Source organism: Saprolegnia parasitica (genome assembly GCF_000151545.1).
Source record: "Saprolegnia parasitica CBS 223.65 unplaced genomic scaffold supercont2.31, whole genome shotgun sequence".
NCBI lineage: Eukaryota > Oomycota > Saprolegniomycetes > Saprolegniales > Saprolegniaceae > Saprolegnia > Saprolegnia parasitica.
The window spans coordinates 121,313-143,528 of record NW_012156425.1 but is presented as its reverse complement, the minus strand read 5'-3'; the positions used below and the strand labels follow the sequence as shown (position 1 = coordinate 143,528).

Genomic DNA, 22,216 nt, shown 5'->3' with positions numbered 1-22,216 from the left:
GATAACGGGGAACACGTTAACATATAATGCAACGCACTACATATTCGACGCGAGGAACACTCTTCGACACCTCACGCTTGCGGCATGCACTGAAAGTAGTACGCATGGCGCTCCATGCAGTCGTAGCTGTCGCCGCACTGCGTCGGACCTGCATAAAACTTGCCGCCGCATTGACCGTACGCCGCCGCCGTGCCCTCCTTCTCGCTCGTGGGCCGACACTGAGAGTAGTGAGGATTCAGTTCGTCGCACTGCGCGCCGGCACCGCACGCTGTCGGACCCGAGTAGCCCTTCCCGCCGCACTGCCCGTACAAGGCGACCTTGTCACCAGACGGACCCGGCGTCGGGTGCATCGTCGGCGTGGGCGCGTGCGTTGGCTTGGGCGCGTGCGTCGGCTTGGGCGCGTGCGTCGGCTTGGGCGCGTGTGTCGGCTTGGGCGATGGGTGATCCGGCGACGCGCTGGGCGATGGAACCGGATACGGGCTCGGCGACGGGCTAGGATACGGGTTGTTGGAAGGGCTAGGGTTGGGACCCGGACCACTGCCGCTGTCCAGCGCCACGCAATTCTCTAGTCGTTTACATCAGTCCATCGTTTCAATATGACCAAATGTAGTTGGAACGTACTGTAGACTTGCCACGACGACGAGTGCAGCGCGAGCCAGAAGAACCGAAGCGTCTTGGCCCCCGCGCACTTGGTCGTGTCGATGGCCATCGAGCCATCGGCGATGTTTTTGGCGCAGTTTTCGTTGTCATAGACGCGCGTGTTGTCGCACCAGAGCTCGCACGGACCCTACTCACTGGTCAGGATGCCTGACTAAACTTGCAGACACTATTCGTGTGTACCTCGTGCGACGGCGTAAAGCCTTCGTTGTCGCCGTGGCGCCATCGGACGACGCTTGGGAGCGCTTGGGGCTTGGATGGGTCGAGCTTGGTGATGCCGCACTCGCCGCCCGACGGCTGCGACTCGATGAGGTCCTTGAGCGTCTTGAAGCGACTGGCCTTGAAGTGTTTGGTGAAATCAGCCGTGTTGTCGCCAGGGCTCTTGTTGTACGTGTCGCCGGGCAACAGCGACGGGCCGTCGAGGGTGGCACAGAACCGAGTCGGGTCGCTGTTGGGGTCGACAAACTGAACGGGCGGCGCGACCAAGTGGCCGTGGGCGTGGGTGTCGCGCACGGCGACGGCCGAGAGCACCGTGAGCACGACCGACACGACAAGTTGCATGCTAGTCGAAAAAGCAAAATGAACAGTTTACGGCTCATGAGGATGATCACTGGCTTGTTGGCAGGATGCATGTACATCGCTCTGCATGTAAAGACGATCCAGTGGCGATCACGATCTGCTCTGTACGTCACCAGCGAACAGGCTTTTATGACCACAGGACGACATGTGTCTGGCGCGTCCAGCGGTTCGAATGTGGGGCATGTACATATGTCTAGTTGCTGAAAACGTCATGTTCACAGCACAAAGCGGTAGGCGTCGTCCACAGCTCGCCTGCTTCGCCTTGACATCGCGACCGTCGTGGTGTAGTGCGAGAATACGGTCACGCTTCCAGATACCGTATGCATGGCCTTACGTCTCCGCTCATATATGGGCGAGTCTACTATAACATCCTCAGGCAGCTCGACGCTTCTCGCCTCGTCCTGCGCCTCGCCAACGTGCATCGTATGTACAGGAACCAACGAAACAATGCAAGTCCACCGACGCCATTGCTCACGAACGACCTCTGCTCACGAACGACCTCTAGTAAATACTCTAGTAAATTACTGGGGGTCATTCGTGGGCCTCCGTTATAAAGGAGTTGAAAGCACGCGTTGTGCAAGGCGGATCTGAGGTTGTGATTGGTGCTCGAAAGATCGCTCGTTGAAACCAAATGTTTCGCCAGGAACCGCGTGTAATGCGACTGCGTTTCCAGACCACGTCATGGTCAGCGCGTCAGAGATGCCTCGAGCGATCGCAGTACCGTAGCTAGTACTGTACACTGTACACTTATCGGCTTGTCTGGTGACCAAGAACACATAAATGGGGCGTCTTTCTCCTGCCTTGACATATGGCGCCTCGGTACCAACGCTGCTATTTCGGGTAGTAAACGTCCGCATCATTTTCCAAGGACGCGGGATTCGTTGTTGCGCGCTGGACACAAGCCGGCAGGTTGATGCACGATCGCTTCTGTGCTCTGGATCTCCTAACCCGCTCCAGAGGCTGGTGCATCAACATGTGTGAAATTGTGGTCGTCGACGAGCAGCCAAGGTAGCTAGCTGGCTACACATGCATGAGCCGCACTAGTCTCTACTGCTTCCCGTTTTGCATCGGAACACGTCATGGGCTTCGTACGACGCCATGTTGATCCCGCCATGCCGCCCGAGCTGCCGTCGATGTCGTCGCGTGCTTTCGTACTTGAAAAGTCATTTGCACTCGTACGCTGCATTGGCATTGACCCCGACGTGTCCTCGTGCCATGACAATGTCACGCCATGCCGCGAGTAGCCACGCAACTGTAGGCCGTCGCAGTAATACTGCAAGTCGAAGCATCGAACGCGCTACATGTGCATATGGCTTCGTGCGGACAAGCAGGCCTTGATAGCGTCCACGCACTGTCTTTAACCAACTGAAAATGACCACGCCGTGGGCATGCCATGAGCTGTGACTTCCCGTGTCAGTGGCTGTCACGGCACCATCGTCGTCCTCGGAAGCGGCTCGATTTCTCTTGTCCGTGGCATATGCAATTGTATTGTAGTGCTGTAGCTGCTCGCGCTTGTTTCACAGCCGTCGGAGGACGCGTCACCAACTGGATGGCCACATCGACGATGCATGCAACGCACGAGGGGGATAGAGCAGGCCATCGATGAGCGATGAGTACGAGGTATTTCTCTAAAACCCCGTAACTTGCTCCCATATCTTGAAAAAAACGCAATTGAGGAATACGTGGATCGGATTGGCTTGAAAACGAAGGTAAAGGGGTTGTGATTGGCTGGATTGCGCAAATCTACGAGGCAAATTGCGGGATTTTCAGAAATTCTCGTCCTGAATGTGGTGCTGGCTCGGATTGTCGCGCGTCTCTGCGTCGTGGTTGTGCGAGCATCACACAACGAGATGTCTGAGATACGACGACACCATCTGGCATCGGCGAAACGCGCACAGACGCCGCAGCGACACTTACCATGCGCCACATGTCTGAAGGCGCGTCCACGGCTTGGCGCTCGCAGATCGTAGCTCACTTTTCGTTTTCCCTTATCTATCAACTATGAAAATTGCGTCTCTCCTCGCGCTCTCCAGTGTCATGGCCAACCTCGCGTCTGCTGCCATCTGCGCCGGCATCGCACCCTACTCGTACACAGCCGCGGTGCAAGCCAACGCGAAGTTTGCGCCGGCGATCCACGAACTCAAGAAATACCCCGTGGCGACGTGGTATACCGACCGCGGCGGCGACTCGATCGATGCGCTCATGGCCGCTTGCCCCACGGACACGCCCGTCATCATCGTGTACGGTCTCCCCGGGAAGGACTGCGATGCGGGCTTCTCGGGTGGCGGCAGCAATACCAACACAGACCAGTACAAGGCGTGGCTCGAGAAGCTCACGAGCAAGGTCGGCAACCGCAAGGTCATCTACATTCTGGAGCCGGACGCCATCGGCCTCCTTGCCAACAAGGACTGCGCGACGCAGAAAGGGTACCAGGCCAACCTCCAGGTGGCCATCCATGCGCTTGGATCCAACAGCAACGCGCAGATCTACGCCGACGTGGCCGGGTGGGCCAACCAAAGCAAGGCGGTCGCGATTCTCAAGGGCTTTCAGAAACTCACGGGTATCGCGATCAACACGTCCAACTACAAGAGCACGGGCGAAATGAACCAGCTCTGCGAGACGTACTCGAGCCAGACCGGCGGCCTCCACTGCATCATTGACACATCGCGCAACCACAACGGGTCGCCGCAGAACGAGTGGTGCAACGCTCAGTCGGGCGGCATTGGTGCACCGCCGACGGACCAGACGGGCAGCAAGGTCGTCGACTACCATCTCTGGCTCAAGGTGCCCGGTGAGTCGGACGGCCAGTGCTACGGCCAGTCGTCCGACTCGAGCGTCGGCCCCAGCGCCGGTCAATTCTTTCCCGAAGGCTTCCAGCGCCTCTGGGACCAGAGCTACTTTGTGGCGCATGGGCACCCCAAGATCGGCGAAGCACCGTCGCCGTCGACGCAGCCCGCGCCGTCGACCCAACCGGCACCATCGCCAAGCCCGTCGACGGCCTCGCCCACGGTCAGCCCGACGGCGGCCCCACAGCTTCTCCGACGGATGCGCCAAAGCCCTCGACGCCTGCCCCAACGGATGCCCCTAAGCCCTCGACCGATGCCCCGACACCTTCCACAGCCCACCCGACGCCGCACCCGTCGTCATCGACGCACCACCCGACGACCAAGCCAACGAAGAAGCCGACGTTCCGTCCGACGACCAAGCCCGGTGCCAGCGTCATCGAGTGGGAACAGTGCGGTGGCAAGAGCTACTACGGCTCCACGGCGTGCGTCGATGGCTGCAAGTGCGAGTTTATCAACGAATACTACTCCCAGTGCCGTCCCGTGGCCGCGTCGACGACTGAGGTGGCACCGTACGGCCGCTGCGGCGGCATTCACTACGCGGGCGTGACCGCCTGCAGCGTCGGGTATACGTGCAAGGTCATGAATCCCCACTACTCGCAGTGCGTCCGTGACACGTCGTCGTCAAGAAACGATACCGACTCGAGTTCGCAAAGCGACGACGATAGCGACTAAGATCTAAGCGTCGCACAGCACAATCATTGATGTCGTCTGTATAACACATTTAGCTTGCGTTGTCGGTTTGCTTAAAATGGGCTGCTGCATTTCTACTTCGTGGGCATGGTTCTGCTACAGTAGATCGGACACATACAACTTGTGCTCACCAAGGGCATCTCGCAGTGTGCGGAGTGGCACCAGCTTTTGCTACTAGATAAAAGGTGATGTACGGTAGCGCGAAGAAACGTCATATCTTACCAACTATCTAATATGTTATTGTCATGTATGGTCTGCCTGGCAAAGACTGCGCGGCGGGCTTCTCGGGAAGCTTCGTTACCTGCAATATTGTCAACGCCTACTACTCGCAGTGCTTTTGATTTACACTAGCAATGAATCCCACGGTCATATTCCCCTCAGCAATCGCATGGTGGTTTTCTTCATACCGACGAATGGATGGACGAGTTGATGGCACGGTTATTAGATAGGTACGGACAACAATAACAACTAAACTATCAGCCGAGAGATGTTCTACTTGGGGAGGCATTGCGAAAACCACGGGTTGCTCGGAACGCAATGGTCGCCCGGTGTGCATTCGGTGCTGCCCGTGTAGTACACGCCGCCGCACTGGCCAAAGCGAAGCACTTGGCCCTTGTTGCTCGAGTTGGGCATGCACTGCGAGTACGTCAACGAGAGGCTCGTGCACTGGAACCCATTGATGCACTTGGTGTTGCCGCTGTAGCCGGCGCCGCCGCACTGCTTCCAGCCTTGGATCGGGTCATTTGGGTTCACAGAGGGACTCGGTGCCGGGTTTGCTGACGGGCTCGGCGACGGGCGAGGCGATGGGGACATGGTAGGCGACCCTGACGACGGGCTGGGGCTCGGGTTCGGGCTCGGGTTCGGGCTGGGGTTGGGACCAGGACCTGGCGCCGCGCCGCTGAGGTTGACGCAGTTCTTGTACACCTGCCACTGCGGTGAGTGCAGCGCGAGCCAGAGCATCGTCAGACGCTTCGCGCCCGAGCACTTGGACGGGTCGATCGACATGTGTCCGTTCGGATAGTTGGCGGCGCAGTTGTTATCGTGGAAGACGCGCATGTTGTCACACCAGAGCTCGCACGGTCCTTGGTGCGACGAGATGAAGCCTTCTTGGCCGTTGGCCCACTTGACGGTGCTCGGCAATGGCTGTGCCGGACCGTTGGCGTCGGTAATGCCGCAGTCGCCGCCGCTCGGGTGCGCGTCCAAAAAGGCCTTGAGCGTCTTGAACGAGCTGGCCTTAAAGTGCTTGGTAAACTCGTCCGTGTTCCAGTCGGGGCCTTGACCATACGTGCTACCAGGAAGCACCGTGGGTCCGTCCAACGTGGCGGCAAACTTGGTCGGGTCGCCATACTTGTCGGTAAACGCGGGGACCGGGTCCACGAGGTGGCCGTGGCCGACGACCGGTCGCAGCGAGGCTGCGATTAGCAGCGCTGAGGAGAGTAGCAGTTGCATTTTGCTTGTTGGTAAAGAGGAAAAAGGCAAAGTGACTTGACCGCGGTACGAGCCGCACGGGTCACTGCGCACGGGTGATCTTGGCAGCGCCGACCGAATCCGGATGGTGTCAATGACAGGGTTTCATACGTTTTGGCGGTATTTGATTGGCCAAAATGGACTGCCAACGTTCGAATCAGGCGCTGCGAACGTGGCAAGGTGAGCGTAACGCATGCCAGCTGGCGCCGCGGCAGGTCGGCGACCCGCACGGCGATGATCGGAACCCGACATGGGGTATGTATCGTATAGCGGGATGTATATACAAGTAGCTAGTAGCGACACGGAACCGACGCCGCTTCTTGTGCGCCACGAGGAGCATGTCCCTGCCTTCGATTGACGGGCTGCAGTGAGAACCGTTGGATGTCTCCTGGACGGCTTCCAAGTCGTTCCTGCACTCGGTGCGAAGACAGGCTATAGTTGTTGATGTTGGTTGATGGCAATACAATGTACACGAGGACGCAACACGAAGGCCTGGCTCGCTGCCTGTTTGAAGACAGCTCTGGTCATTTGTAGTGCATGAATCTGGTGCTGCAATGTGGCCCACTCTCATCGTCCTCGTCAGCTGGAGTAACAAAAGACAACTGGATTCGCGCACGCTCGGTTTGGCGGGCGACAGCGTTCGATGCGCGCGTCCTCAGATCGAGCAGCCCCAGCAGCAGCTACCACAACCGTGCTGCGTCGGCTTTTCCATTGTACTAGGACTAGTAGCATGGAGCAGAGAGTGGAATGTGCTTCGCACGTCCGCACAGCCAGCTGGGTGGGGTCCGCACCCTGTCGCCAGCTCCTCGTTAAGCACGAGAGGGGATGGATGGACTGCGAGACACATCCAGTGGCCACATTTGGGTGCTGCCATTTTGGATCGTCTGCTCTCGGCAAGAGCTCTAGGCAAGGGTCAATAAAACCCTTGGTGGTTGGGTCATCATGGTCTTGGGTGGTGCCTATTTTGAATTTTGATTTGAAATTTGTATAGAATTGTGCATGTTGGTGCATTAGATTCGACTTCTTTTGGCGTATGTTCGTATTTTTGGCGCCGAGATTGACGTGGCGTACGTTGCAGAGGGCCCGTCTTCTTCTGGGAAATCGCTTTTGCTCGAAACGAAGCATTTGCACCGAGGTGCTTGGAGCCGACGGTAGCTTTGCGGTTGAAAGGCTTGGTCTCAAGCACACCGCTGGGGGTCAACGGCGGTTGGAGCAGGTGCCAATGGGGACAGAAACATGCGCACCCTTCAATTCCGCATGGACTCTAGAAGATTTCGAGTGTTGGCTTGGGTGCACTCCACAACGGAGCCGCTCGACTTTTCAATTATTTCAGGCATTTAATAGCTGCCTTAACCTTATGTCTAGCCGTCTTGGACCGCGAAACTATTTAATCTTTCTTCAAGCATGTAGCAGTCTGTATCAATCGCAGTGGGGTATCCCCAACATGGACGATCATGCAATCTCAGCGTTATGTTGCAACGGCGAGGAGGATCTCACGAGCTACTTCGCATCTCCGACCTGGCACCGACATACACAAAAGGAATTTCAGCGGAACGCGCAGTCGGCTTCTCCATGCAGCGTCGGTTGCCCCATGAAAAGTGCTTCGTTGACTTCAGTTTACATTATACAGCGCTTCCATCATGCGTGGCTGCATTCTCGCACTCTTAACTACGTTGCTCGCTTTCGCCGATGGCCACGGCTTTCTCATCAACCCGACGCCAACCTTCAACGAGCTCAACGGCGACCGCACGAAATACTGCGGCACGATCGATGGTCCCACGACGCTGCCCGGAAGCAGCTACAACCAAGACCCGGCGTGGAACACGCTGCAGTTTACAACACAGTTTAAAGCGAGCCCGTTTCGGACGTTGGCCGCCTTTGTCGATAGCCAAAACGTCGCGTCGTGTGGCAGGTGCGGCATCACGAATGCTATCGGTGCGGCGCAGCCTCTTCCTAGCGTCCTCAAGTGGGCCAACGGCCAAGAAGGCTTTGTCGCATCGCACGAAGGCCCGTGTGAAGTCTGGTGCGACAGCACGCGGGTCTTCCAGAACGACAACTGCGCCGCCAACCAGCAGAGTGGACTCCTCTCGATCGACACGACTCTGTGCGCTGGCGCCAAACAGCTTCGGCTGCTATGGCTCGCGCTGCACACGCCGTCGTGGCAAGTGTACATCAACTGCGTGCCGCTCAGCGGCAGCACGGTTGTGATCCCACCTGCTGCGAGTCCGAGCATGACACCGACCTCGGCACCGACCCCGGCACCGACCCCGGCACCGAGCAGCAGTGTAGCCTCGACGGGCGCGCCGACGCCAGCACCGAGCGATGGCGTCGCGTCCGTGTCACCGGGACTCGTTGCTGGACCGTGGAAGCAGTGCGGCGGCTCGGGGTTTGCCGAAAAGTTACAGTGCGTCTGCGGCTACGAGTGCACAGGCTACTCGCCGAGCTACGCGCAGTGCACAAAGCGCCGACCAAGCGACGGCGCGCTCGAGACGTACCAGCAATGCGGTGGCAACGCCTACTCGGGCAGCACCACGTGCTCGCACTGCGACGTGTGTGTCAAGGTCAACGACTACTACTCGCAGTGCTTGCCGCCAAACTACTACAACTAGTACGTGTTCTCGATGGAGGCCTACCATTAGTGTACGCTTGAAACGCCGACTGGATGACATATTGCGGATGCCGATTGGGCCATCCAGACACACTGTTTTTTCCTCTTTAAACCTGGTTCTATAGTATAAATTGGAATATTTGCTTTCTACACCAACCTTGCAAGGCGGTTTGGAGATGCATGCGGGACGTGCGAAGAAAGCATTGGCACTGCCCTGCAGCGGCGGCGGTTAGGGTCCAATCGATGTCGCCGACATTGCACAATGCTACGGACGTGTTCTTCGTCTCGTGTACAAGTACAAGCTCGCGCACAGTGCTGCGTACCGAATCGTCGTTGACAGTTGCAAGCGAGGAAAGCGTCGCCACAGTCACGCACGTGGTTGCCGCACAGTATGGTACCGTGTGTCGACATCAACAAGCGCCAACAAAATATGCATCTGCCACTCCACCAAATGGTGCTGCCCATGGTTGGATGTACAGCGACTCGCTGTACATCCAACCTTCGAGGCCGTCCGCCGGCGAGTTCAAGAGCACAACGACGATGTTGCGTCCCGATCCACGCGCCGACAGTTGTTGTTGTTGAAGTGGGTCGTCTATTACAATAGATAAAACTGCCGACAGTTGTTGTCGTTCGGCGTGAGCAGGAAAGCAACACCACGGCGCGCAACTTACGAGGACATTGCGTTTACGAGCTACCGACAACCGAGGCGGCGCGAAGAGACGGCGGTTTGGAATTGGCGGGTACTAGTGTGCTCAAGCCCCGGCGGCCTCCACAGCATCATCATCGACACGTCGTGCACCTTGAACGCACCGCCACAGAATGAGTGGTCCAACACCAAGCCGGCAAGTTTGGGTGATTGAAGCTCTTCTGCTATATGATTGGTGGATTAAGATCTGAAGCAGCCAATCCGAGACAAAATTGCATATTGATTGGCTAAAGTAGACGATATTTGAACCAATCCTCGCTACCCATGGAGAGAGGCCAGCCATGTCGACGTGATTCGGTGGCGCCATCCCTTCAACGCATGGATAGTCGGCAGACAGAATTGTATATATTACGCAGCTTATTCAATTACAGGTAGAGAGACTATTACAACACGTCGTCAATGCAATTTTTGGTGCCTAGGCGCCGGGGAGGCACTGCGAGAACCACGGACCACTGGCGACACACGAGTCGTCTTTGCCGCACTCGGTGCTACCCGTGTAGTACAACCCGCCACACTGACCGTAGCGAGGCACTTGGCCCGTGCTGCTCGAGTGCGGCATGCACTGCGAGTACGTCATCGAGAGGCTCGTGCACTGGAATCCCGTGACGCACTTGGTGTTTCCGCTGTAGCCGGCGCCGCCGCACTGCTTCCAGCCTTGGATCGGGTCAGTCGGGTTCACCGAAGGGCTCGGGGTCGGGCTAGCGGATGGACGAGACGATGGACGAAGCGACGGGCTGGGCGACGGGTACTCGGGCGTCGGTGACGGTCCTGACGAAGGGCTTGGGCTCGGTGACGGCCCTGACGAAGGGCTCGGGCTTGAGCTTGGGCTCGGGCTTGGGCTCGGGTTCGGCCCCGGACCCGGCGCCGCACCGCTGAGGTTGACGCAGTTCTTGTACACTTGCCACTCTGGCGTATGCAGCGCGAGCCAGAGCATCGTCAGTCGCTTCGCACCCGAGCACTTGGACGTGTCGATCGCCATAAAGCCATCCGGATAGTTGGCGGCGCAATTTTCGTCCTGGAAGACGCGCGTCTCGTCGCACCAGAGTTCACACGGCCCTTGGTGCGACGAGATGAAGCCGAGTTCACCGTTGGCCCACTTGACGGTGCTTGGCAGCGGCTGTGCCGGACCGTTGGGGTCGGTAATGCCGCAGTCGCCGCCGGTCGGGTGCGCGTCCAAAAAGGCCTTGAGCGTCTTGAACGAGCTGGCCTTAAAGTGCTTGGTGAACTGGTCCGTGTTCCAGTCCGGGCCTTGCTCGTACGAACTGCCGGGGAGCACCGTGGGTCCGTTTAAAGTGGCGGCAAATTTGGATGGATCGCCGTACTTGTCCGTAAACGCCGGCAGCGGGTCCACGAGGTGGCCGTGGCCGACGACCGACCGCAGAGAGGCTGCGACCAGCAGCGCTGAGGAGAGAAGCAGTTGCATTTTGCTTGCTGGACGAATGGAAAAAGGCAAAGTGACTTTGAACCGAGTGGCTCACGGCGCTGAAACTGACGTCATGTCATTGACGGGTTACTCACACGATGGGCGGGTTCGATATGCATCGCCGTCGAACGTGGCAAGCCTCGAAGGGCTCATTGGTGATAGGGAGAGGTCTCTGTCGTCGTCTCGAGGAACTCGTTCAAAGTCTCGAGCGGTTGCCTCCCGTTCGGATGCTATTGTCAACCCAGTCCACATGTACCTCGTGTGGGGCCCTCACTAGACTGCAATGGGATTGCCTCGAGTCGAGCTTGGTGCGTACGGTATCATGGGCGACATCCATTCCGGCACCACAATATGATATAAATCGTGCAATGTGGTCGGTGCCGAGGACGGTCGACGGTCAGCAGATGGGTTCGTACCACCACCACCGGTGGTAGGTCTCAGACACAGCACTGCGTTGGAGCTGGCGTTGGAGCTTAACTTTATAGTTTTGTCGACGGCGGCTGCTTTCCAGTCACGAGGAAGAGTGGCTAGTGCGTTCGATTTCGAAACATGTCTGCGAGGAACCCGTGCACGGTGCAATCGAACGCGCCGTCGCATCTCGTCCACTGACACCACCATTATTAGCAGAGTCGGTTCGTTTACTCACAGTTGAAGGAGCCTGCCAACCGCAGACGGTTCGTGCAATGTGTATGTGCTGCGTTCGAGTGGTATAAGCTGCTGCAATGAAGCGTGTGTCGGTAATTGAATTGGAATATCGGGTTCAGTCGCGGGCCGTCGAAGCGAAGTTGGGTGCTGTCGCTTGTCGACGGCTGCAATAATGTCGCGGTACGGATTGTAGCACCCATCGCAATTCGAGGCTTGACAGGTTCCCGCCACATCCAACACCAACGGACAAGGGCTATATGTAAGGGTTTCGCATCTACAGAGACGGCGCGACGCCCGACACCCAAGACGGCGATGACGTCGGCGACGTTCTTGGAGAGCACCAGCGTCACGCGGCGATTAAAGGGCAATGACGTCGGGAGCGACATTGCGGACTCTCTCGACGGATTTTAGTCCCGCCTTTCGACCAGTAGCCCGATTTCCTATGCGATGTCGAGCCGCACCGGCAAAAACGGATAGTAGGCGTGACTGTGCACTGTCCGTCCCATGCGTGGCGTGCCTCGATTCACGTCCATGGCACACTGTCAGTAGCGGTCTCATGCACCAGGTAGTTCAGACAACATGTCAGCTTCATGTTATGTCGACGGTACAGCTTCCTTGGCCGCGGCTTTGTTGAGATAGGGCGCGACGTACTTGAGGATGTAGCTGTAGACCAGCTCGAGCTCTTCCATCGAGCGTTCGTTGGCCGTCTCGGCATCTTCGTCCAGCACACTGCGGACCCACTGAACGCGCTCGAGAAGGCGGCGCACGCGATCTTTTTTGGCTTGGTGCATCGGGTCGTTCATGTGCGTCACGTACGTCTCGTACGCGTGCTCGACGGCGAGGACATCGTGGCGGTACGTAGCGCTCAGCATCGCATGCTACACACCGCTCTTTCTAGAAACACAGAAAAACAAGGGACGCACCTCTCGCCAGTACGGCGTTGTCGACTCGATCGTGTCGCTGGACGCGGTCGCCGTCGTTGGTGCGGTTAAAACGCTCATGTAGGGCAGCACGACACGGTCAATGCACTGCCAGACACCATCCAACTCGTCCAGCGACCGCGCGGCGTGGGTACCGCGATCTTCGGCCAGTAGCGCTGCGCAGTGCTCGATGTCGTGTAGCGACGACGTCGCGTCACGGCCGCGGTCCGTCAAGTGCTGCCGGAGCGCCGTGCGCACGGTGAGGACATCGGTCTCGTATTTGTCTTTAAGCGCTGCCAGCTACGCAATATTGTATGGAGTGCCCAGTTCTCAACTATATCGCAAGACGTACCTGTAGCCAGTAGACGTCGGATGTGTCGGGGCGCGAGCTGTTGCTGCCAAAGGACGCGCTGTCGTCGGCCCAGGTCGTCGTTGTTGTCGTTGGGTGCAGCGCGCCGTCGGCCGTGCTGCTGGCCGTCGTTGTCATCGACACGTACGACGCCGACGACGCCTTGCGCCCAAACGAGACCTCTTCGACGCGCAGTTTGCTCAGGTATGGCAGCACGATGCTGTGGATGTACTTGTGGACGCGATCCAGGTCCTCGCTGCCCCGGCACGTGGCCTCGTCATCGAGCACTTCGACGCAGTACTCGACGTACCTATCGATCGAAAAAGCTCAAGCATCACGGCGAGGTGCGCTGCTAGCGTACTTGACGAGTCGCTCGAGCTTGGTGCGCTGCTCGTCCGTGCCATGCCACTGCTGCAGCGTCTTGTGGAACGATTGGAAGACCTGGACCGCGCTGTCGTGGTGCGCCGCCTTGAGCGCTGCGTGCTAGTCCATGGTATGTGAGGCCGACGTTCGACTGCGTACGACGCACCTGCGCCCAGTAGCTGTCGTCGTCCATCTCGCTGCTGCGCTCGGTGATGGTTGTGGCACTTGGTCGAGCGTGCAATGCATCTGTCTCGATTTTAAATGGGGCCCCGTCCACATTTGCTTTGTTGGGTCCCTGTCTCGTGTCGCCTTCATTAGCGGTTGGTATGCATTCTTAAAACAAGGGTACCTGCTAGAGAGATGGGGTACCCCATAAATTAATGGATGTACCAGCTGGTGCCGTTTTATGTCCAAATGTTCGTACATTCGCCGTACAGTGTACGAGGTATCGCGCGCATATATCTTGATGTTTGTATCGAAACACCACTGCTCGGACGCCATGTCCATGTACGGTGCTATCACTCCTTTGGCGCCACAATGTCGTCCAGCAGCTTCGTCCAGCGTTAAGACGAATAGCCGATTGAGTTCTCGCCGACGATGACACCCAATCTATCTATCTATTTTGAAGTCATATTATGGGGCCCGACACGAGAGCAAGGACGGCCACGTCCACCCGACCAGGAGTTGCCTCCATCTCGAAGCGCTTGTCCATTCCATCACTGGAATGGTGGTGGTCGACTTGGCGCCCCAACACACAACACTCGTGATACGCTCTCGTACATCTATATTCAACAATCAGATCTGAGTGTCTTGCCTCTTTTCTAGGCCGAGTGATGTGACGCTAGTTCTCATCTTTCTACTTTGCATTGCGGAGTGGTAGCGCCGAATCGAGCATCGAATTGGACTGGTTGGCGAGCGAAAGCGGCGTCGAGAAGAGGCGCCAGAGCTTCACATCGAGCGCATACATGCGTCGCCCGTGGCGGTAGGTGACGATGCCGGCGAGGACAGCCGAGGCGCGGTCGAGGTAATAGACGTCCTGCACGACGCGGTTGTGGTGCATGAAGAGGTACTTCGCGCCGCTGGAGAGCAGTAGCGATCGCACCCGGGTTGGTGGCTTGTCCACGCTTAAGCGCACGATGCCAAAGCAAACCATGTTGCAGCCGACAACGATCCCCGAGAGCAGCAAGAGTCGGTCGCGCTGACCGATCGCAATCATGCCGCTACTGCAAACCGCTTGCAAGTCGACCTGAGCAACGACGCAGGTTTGGTGCAAATTCACGGTGGCTTCGACGGGAAAGGCGCCAGCCAGCGTCGCGACAATGAGCCACACGAGAATGCTGTTGGCAGTCGTGTAGTACATCGAGTACTCTTTGGTAAATACAAGAGCAATGTCGTTGACGACCGAGACGAGCCATGTGACCTCGCCGGCCGCAAGTGCGATCTTGTACCACGGCGTGGGCACGGCGGCAAAGTAGCTGCGGTAGCCAGAGGTTTGGAGCTCAAACGTGGCAGTGGAGAGGAGGCAGAGCGCTGTCATGGACCGAAGAAAGAGAAGCGGCCGGCCGACCCAGACAATACCGCCGACCCGCGAGAGCTCGAGCATGTTGAGCCCTTCAAAAGCCCCCCGCGTCGTCACCATGTAGACGCACGCGAGTGCCGAGACGGAGAGCATGAGAAACGTGACATACCACACACCGGCGCGGCAGTATTCGGCAAAATCTTGCGTGAGCATCCACGGCTGCACTTGTTGGAGTAGCGGGAGTTGGAGGTCCGTCAGGATATTGAGCGTCCCGATGTCGCCTTGGAACGAGATGACTTCGCGATTGCCGAGAACCCAGTCGTAGAGGTACGTCCATGCAAGAAGCCAAAGCCGACTTCGCTTGGGTCGAGGAGGTTGGTGTGGAGCAGTGCGAGTGGCGCTGACGCGTTGACTTTTGCAAAAATCATAAACTCAATGTTCAGATTGTGGACTAATGCATTGGTTGACGCAGCGATGGATGCCAATGACGCATTGGCTGTTGGCATGTAGGTCTGAATAAAGTGCATGGTTTGGTTGAGGTAGGCGAGGCAGAGGGCAATATATGCTGGGTCAAACGAGCAAATATTGCGGTAGTCACTGGGTGGCGACGCGCTGAGACCCGAGAGAATCGCCGACACAATATAGTGTTGCCGCGTCGGAATCGCCTTGCTCTGGATCGGTGACGTCGGCAGACACGGCAAGTCGTACGAGAGAACGCTCGTCAAGCCCGCCGAGACGACCTTGCTCGACACAAATTCTTGGCAAAGCGGAGACCCCCCGAACGAGGCGTAGTTGGGCATGAGCCACTTTTTTGGAATCGGGTACGATGTGCCGAGCGGTGTGATCTTGTTGAAGGCGGCTTGGGCGAGGATCGACTGCCCCATTGACAAGCGTGCCATGTGAAGAATGTCGTGAACGAGGCTGCTGACCGCAACTGGAACGCGTAAGTAGACCATGTCCGTGACGCCAAACGGGCCGATGGTGGTGGCCACCAGAGCCAACGCATTGGACAACGGCGACATCAATGTCAAGTTTCTTGTCAAGACGGCCTGCAGCGAGGTATTTGTAAAGGCGAACCGAGGACTTGTCCGCAAAAGACTGAGGCCACCAATGCCACTGGCGTTGGACACGATCGCTGAGAGATCGTTGGCGAGCGACCAGTACATCTTGTACGTTGTCTGACTGCTCCAGCGGTAGCTGCCGTTGAGAGCCATCAATTGCATAGGGTACGAAATACCAAAGGCGTTGACGATCGCGTAGCTGTTGATGGCGCCGATGCGCTTGTAGTTTTGCCACTGCACTTGAAAGGTTGATAGATTGTGCTGACCCCACAGCGTGATTTCGTCTTGCAGTGAGAGTCGCTCGCTGGATACGGCATGCAGCCATTCCACACCTTCGGACGATTGCCGCAGATCAACTCCAAATGCTGTTTCAAAAGCGCTGCCCCAGCAAAATTCAAAGGTCGCCCAGTCAATGTTGCGCAGGACCGACTCGAGGTACACGGCAGCGTTCGTCTCCATATCTTGACATCGCATTTGGCGCTGGTGCGAGTACGCCATGGGCCACGTTTTCTTCCAGTCGAGGTAGCAGTACGGTGTAAAGATCCAGGGCGCGTTGCATGCATCCGAGACGCGAAGGCCTGCAATCGATGCTTCGATCGCACTCAATTCGTTGTGCTGGAGCCACGCACCATAGTTGTTGACGGTCGACACATACGCTGTCGGTGTCGCGAATGAACCAAAGAGGTTGATACTCCCATTATCCAACGTAATGCTTTGAGCAGTCGCCCGCAAGATGAGCTGCTCGTTGAGCCAGGTGGCAAAAAACGTGTGGGCCCCCGTGACGTTAAAGGTCGCCCAGTACAAGTCGTTGTCCAAGTAAACTTTGGACACTTCGAAGTACAAGACCGAGCCAGTGATCGAGGCGACCATGTACAGCAAGCCAAACGTAGCGAGCAGCGCTCGAAGCCGGCGCCGGCCCGAGGCCACACGAATGAGATCGATGGACGGCACGGAGAAGGCAACGCTAGCGGAGCGTGGGCGCGTTACCGCGAGCGTGACCTCGGGGGCCGTTTGCGACGTGTGCGGGTCCGTTGAGATCGTATCAGGCAGCAAGCTCCACAGCTTGAGGTCAAAGACATACCGATGGCCGTTGTACGAAAGGGGAAGCAGCCCGCAGAGAACGCAGGTCACAGGGTCGTAGATGTGAGCGGCCGGGCGGTGCGGGTCGGCGGTGATGAAGGCCTGGGCCAAACCGGAAACGAGCAAGCTCTCTTCTTGATCCTCCTCGTCGTCGTCGCCCTTGTCGACGCCACACATGCGGCGCACTCCGCACCCGAGGCTAATGGACACGACAACGATGCCAACCTGGAGACTGACAAGAAGCATGAGTCGGTGAAGACTGCCCGTCGAGATGGTTCCTGCTGTGCAGAGAAGTCCATAGTCCATATCGTTGCCGACACACTCGCGACGCAACGTCATTTCAATGCCCACGGGAGAGGCCAGGCTCACGATGAGAATTGTAAGCCACGCCAGCGCGTTCGTCCACGGGCCGTAGAGTCGCGAGAAGCTGATTGGCAGAGCGATCACGAGATACTCGTGCAGAGAGTACGAGAGCCACGTAGCCTCGCCCGCTATGATGCCCGTCTCCCACACCGAGCGCGCACTCTCGACAAGCCGGCTATAGCCAAATTGTGCCTCCAGTTTTGGCTGCGCCGTGCTCAAAATCAAGATGGCGCTGGTTCCGCGCATAAGCATGAGTTGGCGGCCAGCCCAGACCGAGCCCACGAGCCGGTTGAAACAGAGCAGATTGCGGCCCGTGATGTAAAAGCGACTGTAAAGCGTGTAGAGCAATGCAAGTCCACCGACGCTGACGAGCCAAGTGGTACTCGTAAGTACAAGATAGTAGATCATCTTGGTGGCAGTCTCGAGTGGTTGGCCACTCGTGACATAGTGCTGGCTCGTATATGCGTTGGAGAGAAGGACGATCGACGACACGTCGCCTTCAAACGAGGCGGCTTGGCGAATGCCAGTGGCCCAGTCGGCCGCAAAGCACCAGCCATAGAACGTCCAGGGATCGTCCCAAGCGCTTAGCAGCGGCTGCTGCAAGAGCACCCACGAGCCATTGGAGGCTTTCGCAAACTGCATAAAGCTGATGTCTGTGGCCTGAAGCACCGGTGATAGCGACTCGAGCATCAACGAGATCTGGTCTGGAATGGGTAGCTCCTGAAGCCAGCGTGATCCTGCAGAGAGCATCGATACACACGGGTCTGGAGTGGTGGAGAGTGCGCAGATGGCGTGGATCGAGAATGTACTTGAGGCTGTAGAGGCAGCGAGCAGAGCAAAGAGGAGGGACATGGGTGGCGGCTGGGCACTGAGAGGTGTCTTTTGGGAGCAGTCGTCATAAAAATCAAACGACTGCTGCACATACGATGTGCCCGTGCCAAGGACGCACATCGGGTCGCCGCCATAGAAGGTGTAGTTGGCCTGCCAGCGCGACGGCGTCGGTGTCAAGACCACCGACGGGAGTCTCGTAAACGATTCAAATCGCGCTGTCGACGTTGCGAGATGCGCCGAGACAACGTCCTGGAACCGATTGTACGTAGCGACAAGTGGTGCTGGCCGCAGCTTGTAGCGAACGTCAACGCTCATGTAAGGTCCGATGAAGGTGTGGAAGAGCCATGCTTTCCCGACAAGGTTGCCGCGACTGTCGGCCATGCCCCGATAGATCTCCAAGTTGATGGCGGGCAAGGATGCACTGATGTTGGTAGCAAAGTGGCGACTCGTGCCTCGGATCAAACTTCGGTTCAGGATCATGCCGTTGTACAGATCGTTGAGCGGCATCCAAAAGAGGCTCTGCGACGACCACGGGCCCGTGACTTGGTCGAGCGCTTTGAGCGTAAAATTCTCTTGCATGCCTAAGGCGTTCGAGACAACAATGGTCTCGGAGACGCCAGGTTGCCACCGACTCTGCCACTGCAGCTCAAATATCGACAAGTTGTACGACTGCCAGTAGGCAAGCTCGTCCGCCACCGACGTCGTGTTGGCCGCCGTCGCCATCTGTGCCAGAAACGAGCGGCCACCCATAGTCTCTTGAAGACCACGCTGGATGGCTACGTTGAAGCGAAGCCCATTTCCAGCCCAGAGCGCCAGATACGCGTCCCATGGCTGGTTGCGCAGGATCGCTTCGAGGTACACGGCAGCGTTGGCTCGATAGCGGCGCTCACAGCGTTCTTGCCGAAGAAGCGTGTGGGCCATCTCGAACGTTTTGTTAAAGTCAACCCAGCAGTGCTGCACGTTCATGCGCATGCACCAGTAGGTGCTGAGCGTCCGAAGATGCGGCACAGCGTACTCGATGGACGTGAGTTCGCCGAGGAGGACGTCGTGCATGTAGGGTGTGTAGATGGACGTGAACGCATCGATGGTCGAGTATGTCTTGGGCACGATGGCCGAGGCAGAGAGCACGTCGAGCGAGCCGTTGGCGTTGGTCATGAGAAACTGGTTGCAGAGATCGATGAGAAAAGCTTGGTAGCCCGAGACGTTGTAGCCAGCCCACCAGAGGTCGTTGGCAAACGTGGGTTGGAGCAGGCGGGTGTAGTAGACGCAGCACGCCAGTGAGAGCAGTACATAGAGAAGGCCGCCCGCCGTCTGCAGATGCAGCGAGGTCGTGAAGCGACCCATCGCACGATCTTTGAAACTGCGTTTCGTCCTTTCCCCAGACCGGTTGGTTTTGGTGCCTGTAACGGCTCTACCTACTACTACAAGTCCGCGCCACCCAGGCTGCTGGCCGACTGCACCAAGCCTCATGTGCCGGCGATTGCTCTGCGCCTGCACGTTGGCTCGTCTCGGTCGTCGTTCTAGAACGTAAATCCTGAAGTAGATACTTGAGTCTTGCGTCACAAATTTCAATATCAGTCTATCAACTTGTGGTGGTTGCAGACGCCTACTGCTTGGGGCGGACAAAGAAGGTTCGCAGCGCGTTGGGGGACAGCGCCGGGTACGACGACGCGATGGCTTGTACCAGCAGCTCGTGCAGCGCACGGTTGCCGGCTGCTGCCAAGTGAATGCCATCGCTAAGGTAATACGACGTCGTGCTGCGGTTGCTCCAGGTGCCAAAGACATCGAGGACGGGCACGTTGCGGGCCGCACCCACTTGCTTGCAGCCGCGGACGTAGGCGGCGAGGACCGCGTTCGAGTGCTGGCCAGCCTGCACGGCATCGACGACGGGCGGCGGCGTCAGCAGCAAAAGCTTGGTCGACGGAAAGGCGTTTTGAAACGCTGTGAGAATGGCCTCGAGGTTGGCCATGTACGCGGCGACGCTGGCGTGGCCCATGTTGCCGGGTAAGACCGCGTCGTTCGTGCCAAGCAGCAGCGTCAACAGCAGCGGTGGCGCCATCTCGGCGACCATGGGCGGCACGGCGGCGGCCAAAAAGTCGCTACCACACCACGTCGTGAGCGCTGGAGCGGAGGAGGATGTGCGCGTCCTACCTTGTGGTCCAGCCGGCAAAGCCACGGTTGAGCACATCGGCGCGGCGCATGTAGCTTTGTGCCAGTAGCGTGTGGTAGCCAAGCACCGTTGGGTCGAGGCCATACTGCGTGAGCGAGTCGCCGGCGACCACGATCGTCGGCACGGTCGGCAACGTCGGCGCGGCTTCCACCGTCGTCAAGCCTGGCGCTGTGACCAGGTAGAGCACAAGGCTGCCGCTAGCGAAGAAGAAGATGGCAACCACGGCCACGATGCGCGTGAGGAAGCGCCCGCGGGCGTCGACGTCGCGCTGCATGGTTCTTCTCTGCGCCCGTTCGGTCCTCTGCCATCCTCACCCAATACGACGCCGGATACCGATGGCAGAGACCGGATACATGGCACCATATTGCACCACTGATATTGCACCACAGTTGCGCTATCCGGACAATATATATTGTTGTTGTTGAAGTGAGTCTATTTAGATATAATTTACACTGAACTGGATATGGTGGTGGACTATCGATTCCAAGGTGCTACGATGAGCCGGCCGCCGAGAGGCTTAGCCGAGCGGGAGACGTGGCGTGTAAACGGCACATGCCGGAACAAAGTTGTCGCGTAGCCATGCGTCGTGCCGCAGGGCGGCCATCATTTGGAAGAGGCACAATGCTTGAGTGTTCAGCAGCAGGTGTTGGAGGTGCAGCTTGGTCAAGAACGCGGCTCGTTGGGCGGCTGCCTCAGGCGTCACAAGGGGCGCCTCGGGGCGAAAGACTCGGTCGTTGCGGGCAAGCCAGACGGTGTGGAGCACGCACGCGCGGAGGATCGGCCACATCATGGCCACGGCGCGCCGACGGTAGCGTTGGGCTGTCACCAGCGGTTCGAAGAGGAGCGCGGAAAGCGTCGTGGGAAGTTCGAGCTCGAGGGCGTCGACGAGCGGCTGAAAGACCGCCCACACGGCAGTGACAAATTCGCAACGAAGCAGAAGATGGTCGTACGGCTCGAGGTCGCCGCAGACGGGACAGACTTGGGCGTCATCGGCCAGAAAGTAGAGCCGGGAGCGGATCGCGCCAAGCACCACACGGTACATGAGGTCGGCGTATCTTGGCAGGATGTGCTCGGGTTGGCGTTGGCGGTACTCGACTGCTGCATTTACCATGGCCGGGCGTGGGTATAGTGGTCGTCGGGGAGCTGCAGATATCTCGTAGGGAGGAGGCACTGGGCCGCGACGTCGTGTCGGCGTCGATAAGAGTGGCGAGTCGTAGCCGTAGCCAGCGGCATCACCGTGCCGGCAAAGCACATGCGCCACGCGGGCGGCCCCGGCGAGGGGGCGTCGGCCTGTAGTGGCGCAGGGGCGAGACAGTCGGTACCACCGAACGGAGCCAGGCTTCGGTAGGCGGGCGCACTTGACGCGTACGTTGGCGGCGAAGGTATTAAACTCCTGCATGCGTCCCAGAGGTGCGAGACGTGGGTAAATCCGGCGCGTGCCATGTTGCGTGCGTGAGTCGTCGCATAGCTTGTCGTCAGCGGGCGCAGCGCATCGGTGCACTCGAGAAATGCGTTATGCCACAGCGGTTGGACGTGCGGTGTCGCGGACCCTTGGCGTGTTGCGCCGTCACGGTGAACCGTGTGCCGTGACTCCATCCACAGCTTCAGTAGAAAGCGCCAGCGAGGTGGAATGCGAGCCGAGCGAAGGACGGCCTGTACCACTGGGTGATTCTGGTCGCCATGCAGCAAGTCTTGGAGGTCGCCCCATGGCGCATACGCGAGCGGGACGAGCGTCCAACCGGGTGAGATCCACGCCGGGCGGTCTTCGGGGAGCTGTTGCACTGCTTGCGCGGCGCGAAGCATCCCGGCCCGGTGTCGCGCGGTCCACAAGGGCAGTGCGCGTACGAGACCCAAGCCACCAAGACGACGAGGCGAGAAGGCGAGGTCAGCGCGGAAGTGGCGTACTCTGTGCTCACTCCGGCGCGCGATCGGCTCGTTG

At 58.3% G+C, this 22,216-nt stretch overlaps 8 protein-coding genes across 8 annotated transcripts; 2 read left to right on the top strand and 6 right to left on the bottom strand.

Moving 5' to 3' along the window:
• Nucleotides 1-71: 71 nt before the first annotated feature.
• SPRG_07799 (hypothetical protein) lies at nucleotides 72-1,218 on the bottom strand (the record flags this gene model as incomplete). Its single annotated transcript, XM_012346793.1, has 3 exons — nucleotides 72-565; nucleotides 622-787; nucleotides 841-1,218. 3 exons carry the CDS (start codon nucleotides 1,216-1,218, stop codon nucleotides 72-74), a joined length of 1,038 nt encoding a protein of 345 aa, XP_012202183.1.
• Nucleotides 1,219-3,273: 2,055 nt separating this feature from the next.
• On the top strand, nucleotides 3,274-4,754 carry SPRG_07798 (hypothetical protein; the record flags this gene model as incomplete). The annotated part of the gene is made up of 2 exons (XM_012346792.1): nucleotides 3,274-4,245; nucleotides 4,293-4,754. 2 exons carry the CDS (start codon nucleotides 3,274-3,276, stop codon nucleotides 4,752-4,754), a joined length of 1,434 nt encoding a protein of 477 aa, XP_012202182.1.
• A 436-nt stretch (nucleotides 4,755-5,190) lies between these two features.
• SPRG_07797 (hypothetical protein) lies at nucleotides 5,191-6,247 on the bottom strand. Its single transcript, XM_012346791.1, has one exon. It carries the CDS (start codon nucleotides 6,219-6,221, stop codon nucleotides 5,265-5,267), a length of 957 nt encoding a protein of 318 aa, XP_012202181.1. The 5' UTR covers nucleotides 6,222-6,247; the 3' UTR covers nucleotides 5,191-5,264.
• Nucleotides 6,248-7,879: 1,632 nt separating this feature from the next.
• On the top strand, nucleotides 7,880-8,848 carry SPRG_07796 (hypothetical protein; the record flags this gene model as incomplete). Its single annotated transcript, XM_012346790.1, has 1 exon — nucleotides 7,880-8,848. The coding sequence occupies one exon, from the start codon at nucleotides 7,880-7,882 to the stop codon at nucleotides 8,846-8,848; it is 969 nt and encodes a 322-aa protein (XP_012202180.1).
• A 1,032-nt stretch (nucleotides 8,849-9,880) lies between these two features.
• SPRG_07795 (hypothetical protein) lies at nucleotides 9,881-11,023 on the bottom strand. The gene has a single exon (XM_012346789.1). It carries the CDS (start codon nucleotides 10,974-10,976, stop codon nucleotides 9,969-9,971), a length of 1,008 nt encoding a protein of 335 aa, XP_012202179.1. The 5' UTR covers nucleotides 10,977-11,023; the 3' UTR covers nucleotides 9,881-9,968.
• A 1,166-nt stretch (nucleotides 11,024-12,189) lies between these two features.
• SPRG_07794 (hypothetical protein) lies at nucleotides 12,190-13,475 on the bottom strand. The gene is made up of 5 exons (XM_012346788.1): nucleotides 13,420-13,475; nucleotides 13,252-13,373; nucleotides 12,894-13,200; nucleotides 12,545-12,841; nucleotides 12,190-12,499 (listed from the first exon to the last, which is right to left on the bottom strand). Exons 1-5 carry the CDS (start codon nucleotides 13,444-13,446, stop codon nucleotides 12,215-12,217), a joined length of 1,038 nt encoding a protein of 345 aa, XP_012202178.1. The 5' UTR covers nucleotides 13,447-13,475; the 3' UTR covers nucleotides 12,190-12,214.
• A 634-nt stretch (nucleotides 13,476-14,109) lies between these two features.
• On the bottom strand, nucleotides 14,110-19,479 carry SPRG_07793 (hypothetical protein; the record flags this gene model as incomplete). Its single annotated transcript, XM_012346787.1, has 2 exons — nucleotides 15,104-19,479; nucleotides 14,110-15,068 (listed from the first exon to the last, which is right to left on the bottom strand). The coding sequence occupies exons 1-2, from the start codon at nucleotides 19,449-19,451 to the stop codon at nucleotides 14,110-14,112; spliced, it is 5,307 nt and encodes a 1,768-aa protein (XP_012202177.1). The 5' UTR covers nucleotides 19,452-19,479.
• A 176-nt stretch (nucleotides 19,480-19,655) lies between these two features.
• Nucleotides 19,656-20,612, bottom strand: SPRG_07792 (hypothetical protein). The gene is made up of 2 exons (XM_012346786.1): nucleotides 20,259-20,612; nucleotides 19,656-20,206 (listed from the first exon to the last, which is right to left on the bottom strand). Exons 1-2 carry the CDS (start codon nucleotides 20,549-20,551, stop codon nucleotides 19,714-19,716), a joined length of 786 nt encoding a protein of 261 aa, XP_012202176.1. The 5' UTR covers nucleotides 20,552-20,612; the 3' UTR covers nucleotides 19,656-19,713.
• Nucleotides 20,613-22,216: the final 1,604 nt, after the last annotated feature.